At 46.5% G+C, this 7,609-nt stretch overlaps 1 protein-coding gene across 1 annotated transcript; it reads right to left on the reverse strand.

Moving 5' to 3' along the window:
• Positions 1 to 402: 402 nt before the first annotated feature.
• Positions 403 to 5,887, reverse strand: LOC146690580 (uncharacterized). The gene is made up of 2 exons (XM_085435088.1): positions 3,449 to 5,887; positions 403 to 837 (listed from the first exon to the last, which is right to left on the reverse strand). The coding sequence occupies exons 1-2, from the start codon at positions 5,114 to 5,116 to the stop codon at positions 403 to 405; spliced, it is 2,103 nt and encodes a 700-aa protein (XP_085291214.1). The 5' UTR covers positions 5,117 to 5,887.
• Positions 5,888 to 7,609: the final 1,722 nt, after the last annotated feature.

A 7,609-nucleotide genomic window follows, 5' to 3' on the forward strand; every position in this document is an offset into this window, starting at 1 on the left:
GTGTAAGCACATTGTGTGGGACAGATCCAGGCCATACCAATTTTGCTATGTGGGAGGAATTATGTAAAAATAGAAACATCATAAAAATGAAAATGAACATAAAGTAAAATGTACTGAAAAGAACATCAGTATGGCCATCATTATTTGCTTGGAAAGTCTAAAGTTCCATGGCTTTGAACAGCCAGAGAACGCAATGCCCAGCTTAGAATGACTAAAAGTAACTTCTTTTAACATTCTGTCATTCTGCTTCTATATCAAACATCCACTAAAAATAGTCATTTGAAAAAAAATATTCGCCACTTTTCATCAGTTTGGGTTCCTCTGTTTATAGCAATTTTTAGAAAAGAACCCAATACCTTTGTCACTATACAGTTGTACAGTGAGATACAGAGCATCTCCTACTCATTGCAAACATGCTGGGAGGGTGGCTCTATCCGCCTTAGTGCAGCTGCTGTACCAAACTGTGATGCAGTAAGTTAGTAGGCTCTCAATGGGCGAGTGGTGGAAGGGTGAGCTGTAGTCCACAAAGAGCATTGTGGCGTAGCTCTGCCGCTGTTCTAGGTGACTCAGCACCGAGTGGAGGGTGATGGCATCTTCTGTGAATCTGTTTGCACGGTATGCAAACTGGTGGGGGTCGAATTCTGGGGGGAGGTAATCCTTGGTGTGCTGAAGGACTAGTTTCATGATTACCGGTGTGAGGGCCACAGGGCAATAATAGTTCAGGCTGGTGATGGGAGACTTCTTTGGTACTGGGATGATTGTGGCTGATTTTAGACAGGATGGGATGGCTGCTTCATCCAGTGAGAGGTTGAAGATTCTGGTGGAGATGAGGGTGAGCTGGTGGGCACATGGTCTTAGCACTTTACCACGTATTCCGTCTGGACGCCTTCCTGGGGTTCACTGCTAGGAACACTCATCTGACATCGTGCTCCGTTACAGTGAATGGAGCGGTGCAGGAACCAGGTGAGGATGAGGATGGGAGCAGGGCTGAGGCAGATGAATGCTGCTGTTGTGGTGTTTCAAAGCGGGCAAAGAAGCTGTTTATGTCCTCTGCTAGCTGCACACTCAGGTTTTCTGTTTTCACAGTTCTGCCTCTGTGGTTTATGATGTCTATTATTCCATGCCATGTGTTGTTGCTGGACAGGTGGGACCCCTTTTCAGGTCAGCTCGAGCAGACCTGTACAGAGCTCTGTCAACAGACCTACAGGGAGTGCAGAATTATTAGGCAAGTTGTATTTTTGAGGAATAATTTTATTATTGAACAACAACCATGTTCTCAATGAACCCAAAAGACTCATTAATATCAAAGCTGAATGTTTTTGGAAGTAGTTTTTTTTTTTATTATTATTTTTTAGTTATTTTAGGGGGATATCTGTGTGTGCAGGTGACTATTACTGTGCATAATTATTAGGCAACTTCACAAAAAACAAATATATACCCATTTCAATTATTTATTTTTACCAGTGAAACCAATATAACATCTCCACATTCACAAATATACATCTCAGAATCAGAATCAGAATCGTGTTTATTGGCCAAGTACAGTGGGGCAAAAAAGTATTTAGTCAGCCACCGATTGTGCAAGTTCCCCCACCTAAAATGATGACAGAGGTCAGTAATTTGCACCAGAGGTACACTTCAACTGTGAGAGACAGAATGTGAAAAAAAAATCCATGAATCCACATGGTAGGATTTGTAAATAATTTATTCGTAAATCAGGGTGGAAAATAAGTATTTGGTCAACAACAAAAATACAACTCAATACTTTGTAACATAACCTTTGTTGGCAATAACAGAGGTCAAACGTTTACTATAGGTCTTTACCAGGTTTGCACACACAGTAGCTGGTATTTTGGCCCATTCCTCCATGCAGATCTTCTCGAGAGCAGTGATGTTTTGGGGCTGTCGCCGAGCAACACGGACTTTCAACTCCCGCCACAGATTTTCTATGGGGTTGAGGTCTGGAGACTGGCTAGGCCACTCCAGGACTTTCAAATGCTTCTTACGGAGCCACTCCTTTGTTGCCCGGGCGGTGTGTTTTGGATCATTGTCATGTTGGAAGACCCAGCCTCGTTTCATCTTCAAAGTTCTCACTGATGGAAGGAGGTTTTGGCTCAAAATCTCACGATACATGGCCCCATTCATTCTGTCCTTAACACGGATCAGTCGTCCTGTCCCCTTGGCAGAAAAACAGCCCCATAGCATGATGTTTCCACCCCCATGCTTCACAGTAGGTATGGTGTTCTTGGGATGCAACTCAGTATTCTTCTTCCTCCAAACACGATGAGTTGAGTTTATACCAAAAAGTTCTACTTTGGTTTCATCTGACCACATGACATTCTCCCAATCCTCTGCTGTATCATCCATGTGCTCTCTGGCAAACTTCAGACGGGCCTGGACATGCACTGGCTTCAGCAGCGGAACACTGTAAATGTAACAATGTAAATCTCACACACACACACACACACACACACACACACACACACACACACACACACACACACACACACACACACACACAAGTGTCTATATATACACATTACACATACATACACAAAGCTATGTAAACCAACTATAAATAACGAATCTAACCTTATATACATAAAATACAGAAATGAATGAGGTGGAATGAATACTACAAAATGTACATAAGGTGCAGTTGCAGTCTGGCAGTGGGAGCAGTGTGACAGGTCAACTGTTAAGAAGGGAGATGGCGAGGGGAAAGAAACTGTTCCTGTGTCGGGTGGTCCTGGTCTGCAGGCTTCTGTACCGTCTGCCAGAGGGCAGCAGATCAAAAAGTCTGTGTGCAGGGTGTGAGGGGTCTGCGATGATTTTCCCTGCCCGTTTCCTGGTTCTTGAGAGGTACAGATCCTGGATGGAGGGCAGGGGGGGGCGCTGATGATCCTTTCTGCTGCCCGTACAGTCCGCTGCAGTCTGCTCCTGTCCTGTTTAGTGGCTGCTCCATACCAGACTGTGATGGAGGAGCACAGGACAGACTCAATGACCGCAGTGTAGAACTGGATCAGCAGCTCCTGTGGAAGACTGTACTTCCCCAGTTGTCTCAGGAAGTACATCCTCTGCTGGGTCTTTTTGAGGATGGAGTTGATGTTGGTCTCCCACTTCAGGTCCTGGGAGATGGTTGTACCCAGGAACTTGAAGATCTTCACAGTCGACACAGGGCTGTCTGATATGGTGAGGGGGAGCAGAGTTGAGGGATGTCTCCTGAAGTCCACTGTCATCTCTACAGTCTTAAGAGTGTTCAGCTCCAGATTGTGCTGACTGCACCAGAGTACCAGCCGCTCAACTTCCTGCCGGTATGCAGACTCATCACCATCTTGAATGAGGCCAATGACAGTGGTGTCATCTGCAAACTTTAGGAGTTTGACAGCAGAGTTATTGGAGGTGCAGTCGTTAGTGTAGAGGGAGAACAGTAGTGGTCAGAGGACACATCCTTGAGGGCACCAATACTGAGGGACCGGGTTTCAGAGGTGATCTCCCCCAGCCTCACTTGTTGCTTTCTGTCTGTCAGGAAGCTGGTGATCCACTGACAGGTAGCTGGTGACACGCTGAGCTGGGAGAGTTTGGAGGAAAGAAGTTCAGGCACAATGGTGTTAAAAGCCGAACTAAAGTCCACAAACAGGACCCTGGCATAAGTTCCCGGGCAGTCAAGGTGTTGCAGGATGTAATGCAGCCCCGTGTTCACTGCATCATCCACTGACCTGTTTGCCCGGTAGGCAAACTGCAGAGGGTCCAGCTGGTGGCCTGTAATGTCTTTCAGATGGGCTAACACCAGTCGTTCGAAGGATTTCATGACCACAGACGTCAAGGCGACAGGTCTGTAGTCATCCAGTCCTGTGATGGTGGGTTTCTTGGGAACAGGGATGATGGTGGAGCGTTTGAAGCAGGAGGGAACTTCACACAGCTCCAGGGATCTGTTGAAGATGCGAGTAAAGATGGGAGCCAGCTGTTCAGCACAGGTTTTGAGGCAGGAGGGTGAGACGCCATCTGGTCCGGGGGCTTTCCTGGGCTTCTGTTTCTGGAATAGTCGGCTCACATCCTGAGTGTGTATTCTTAGTTTCAGGGAGGAGGAAAGGGGGGTGAGAGGTGTGGTGGAGGTCGTTGAGTCTGGGTTGGAGAGGGTGGTGGTGGTCGTTGAGTCTGGATTGGGGAGGGTGGGGGTGGTCGTTGAGTCTTGATTGGGGAGGGGCAGGGTGAAGGGGGGAGAGGTGGAAGGTGTGTTGGGGGTCAATGTCTGAAGCAATGTCCCTGGGGAGGGGAGGGTGGGGCGTGGGAGTCTGTCCGTCTCAAACCTGCAATAGAAAGTGTTTAACTCGTTGGCCAGGTCTTTGTTTGCTTCAATAGTGGGTGGGGGGCGTCTGTAGCTGGTGATTTCCTGCAGGCCCCTCCACACTGACGCAGGGTCGTTGGCTGAGAGCCGTTCTTCCAGCTTCTGGGAGTAGATCCTTTTAGCTGCTTTGATCTCCTTGGTCAGTGTGTTCCTGGCTTGCTTGTACAGGACCCTGTCACCACTTCTGTAAGCGTCCTCCTTGGCCTTGCGAAGATGTTGGAGTTTAGGAGTGAACCATGGTTTATTGTTGTTGTATGTGCAAAAGGTCTTTGTTGGCACACACACGTCTTCACAGAAACTGATGTATGATGTCACAGTGTCCGTGAGCTCATCTAGGTTCTCAGATGCAGCTTCAAAAACAGTCCAATCAGTGGAGTCAAAACAGTCCTGCAGTTCCTGCTTTGCTGCGTTAGTCCACTTCTTCACAGTTTTGACTACAGGCTTGGCACGTTTGAGTTTTTGCCTATAAACTGGAATAAGATGGACCATGCAGTGATCAGAATGTCCCAAAGCTGCCCGGGGCACAGAGCGATAGGCATCTTTTAGAGTGGTGTAGGAGTGATCCAGTATGATGTTGTCCCTGGTGGGGCAGTCTATATGCTGTCTGTATTTAGGGAGTTCGTAGTTTAGGTTTGCTCTGTTAAAATCCCCAAGAATAATTGTAAAGGAATCCGGGAATTTCCTCTCCAGGGTAGTAATCTGGTCAGCCAGCTCGCACAGTGCGTTGTTCGCGTTGGCCTGTGGAGGGATGTAAACTCCGACCAGCATGAAGGAAGAAAACTCCCGCGGTGAATAAAAAGGTTTACAGTTGATGAGAAAACTTTCCAAGTGTGGGCTGCAGTGTTTCTGTAACACTGTGACATCAGTACACCAACCTTCATTAATGTAGAAGCAGACTCCACCACCCTTTGTTTTCCCTGAGAGCTCTGTTTCGCGGTCCGCCCGGTGAAGTTGGAAGCCCGGCAGATTTAAGACAGCGTCTGGGACTCGCTCACTGAGCCAGGTTTCAGTGAAGCAGAGGGCAGCAGAGCGTGCAAAGTCCTTGTTAGTCCGGTTTAAGAGCAGTAATTCGTCGACTTTGTTTGGAAGAGAGCGGAGATTCGCGAGGTGAATGGAGGGGAGTGCCGTGCGGAATCCTCGCCGACATTCAAAAACAAAACAACAACAAATCAGCGACCAATATAGCCACCTTTCTTTGCAAGGACACTCAAAAGCCTGCCATCCATGGATTCTGTCAGTGTTTTGATCTGTTCACCATCAACATTGCGTGCAGCAGCAACCACAGCCTCCCAGACACTGTTTAGAGAGGTGTACTGTTTTCCCTCCTTGTAAATCTCACATTTGATGATGGACCACAGGTTCTCAATGGGGTTCAGATCAGGTGAACAAGGAGGCCATGTCATTAGTTTTTCTTCTTTTATACCCTTTCTTGCCAGCCACGCTGTGGAGTACTTGGACGCGTGTGATGGAGCATTGTCCTGCATGAAAATCATGTTTTTCTTGAAGGATGCAGACTTCTTCCTGTACCACTGCTTGAAGAAGGTGTCTTCGAGAAACTGGCAGTAGGACTGGGAGTTGAGCTTGACTCCATCCTCAACCCGAAAAGGCCCCACAAGCTCATCTTTAATGATACCAGCCCAAACCAGTACTCCACCTCCACCTTGCTGGCGTCTGAGTCAGACTGGATCTATCTGCCCTTTACCAATCCAGCCACGGGCCCATCCATCTGGCCCATCAAGACTCACTCTCATTTCATCAGTCCATAAAACCTTAGAAAAATCAGTCTTGAGATATTTCTTGGCCCAGTCTTGACGTTTCAGCTTGTGTGTCTTGTTCAGTGGTGGTCGTCTTTCAGCCTTTCTTGCACTGAACATAAGTTCCCTGCAATTTCTGAAGAATATTACAGTAAATCTGGCTGAAACTTGGCCCAGACGTACAGCAGGTGTCCCAGAGGGGGGATGTGTTGAAAGTTGTACATCAACTACTCAGGATGATTTTTAATGAATTTTTGAAAATTGACATAATTCTACTGTATTGGCCGACTGCATTGGATACAAGTACCCTTTAATTTCTGAGGAATTCTACAGTAAATCTGGCTGAAACCTGGCACACAGGTACAGTAGGTGTCCCAGAGGGGGGATGTGTTGAAAGTTGTACATCAACTACTCAGGATGATTTTTCATGAATTTTTGAAAATTGACATAATTAAATTGTATTGGCCGACTGCATTGGATAAAAGTACCCTTTAATTTCTGAGGAATTCTACAGTAAATCTGGCTGAAACCTGGCACACAGGTACAGCAGGTGTCCCAGAGGGGGGATGTGTTGAAAGTTGTACATCAACTACTCAGGATGATTTTTAATGAATTTTTGAAAATTGACATAATTCTACTGTATTGGCCGACTGCATTGGATACAAGTACCCTTTAATTTCTGAGGAATTCTACAGTAAATCTGGCTGAAACCTGGCACACAGGTACAGTAGGTGTCCCAGAGGGGGGATGTGTTGAAAGTTGGACATCAACTACCCAGGATGATTTTTAATGAATTTTTGAAAATTGACACAATTGTAGTGTATTGGCTGTATTAGATTGAATAAATGTTTCCATTAATTTCTGAGGAATTCTACAGTAAATTTGGATGAAACTTGGCACACAGGTACAGTAGGTGTCCCAGAGGGGAGATGTGTTGAAAGTTGGACATCAACTACCCAGGATGATTTTTAATGAATTTTTGAAAATTGACATAATTCTACTGTATTGGCCGACTGCATTGGATACAAGTACCCTTTAATTTCTGAGGAATTCTACAGTAAATCTGGCTGAAACCTGGCACACAGGTACAGTAGGTGTCCCAGAGGGGGGATGTGTTGAAAGTTGTACATCAACTACTCAGGATGATTTTTAATGAATTTCTGACATTTCCATAATTGTATTGACTGTATCGGGCCGTTACATTGTAATTTGTGCGCGCGCATGCGCGCGCGACTGTTCGCGCACGTGCACGTGTGCGCGGGTATAGGCTTTCAATCGGCACATAAAGCGAAAAGGCGCTACCGTAAAGACTGGTGTAAAAGCGCAAGGAAATTTATGCGGCGGATAGGAGGCGGCTGGCTTGACCGCGGCTCACAAATGACGGCTCACTTTACCGCGGTTGCGTGAGCGATAGCGAGAAAGGAGTGAGACTATGAGCACAGCAGTAAGAGGGCAAGGGAGGATGCCCCGCAGGTCATGAATAAAAGACGAAAAGAATAATTTGGGT

The sequence above is a fragment of the Copadichromis virginalis genome, linkage group LG16, assembly GCF_057382275.1.
Source record: "Copadichromis virginalis isolate Kocher_CV1m ecotype Utaka linkage group LG16, C_Virginalis_male_GT1.1, whole genome shotgun sequence".
Lineage (NCBI taxonomy): Eukaryota > Metazoa > Chordata > Actinopteri > Cichliformes > Cichlidae > Copadichromis > Copadichromis virginalis.

What these genes read in the sequence shown, in the direction of transcription:
- LOC146690580 (XM_085435088.1), bottom strand. Translation starts at nt 5,116, where the DNA reads ATGCTGGTCGGAGTTTACATCCCTCCACAGGCCAACGCGAACAACGCA. An exon ending in GTATTGGTGCCCTCAAGGAT is followed by an intron (nt 838 to 3,448) that starts GTGTCCTCTGAC and finishes TGTGCCCACCAG; the next exon opens with CTCACCCTCATCTCCACCAG.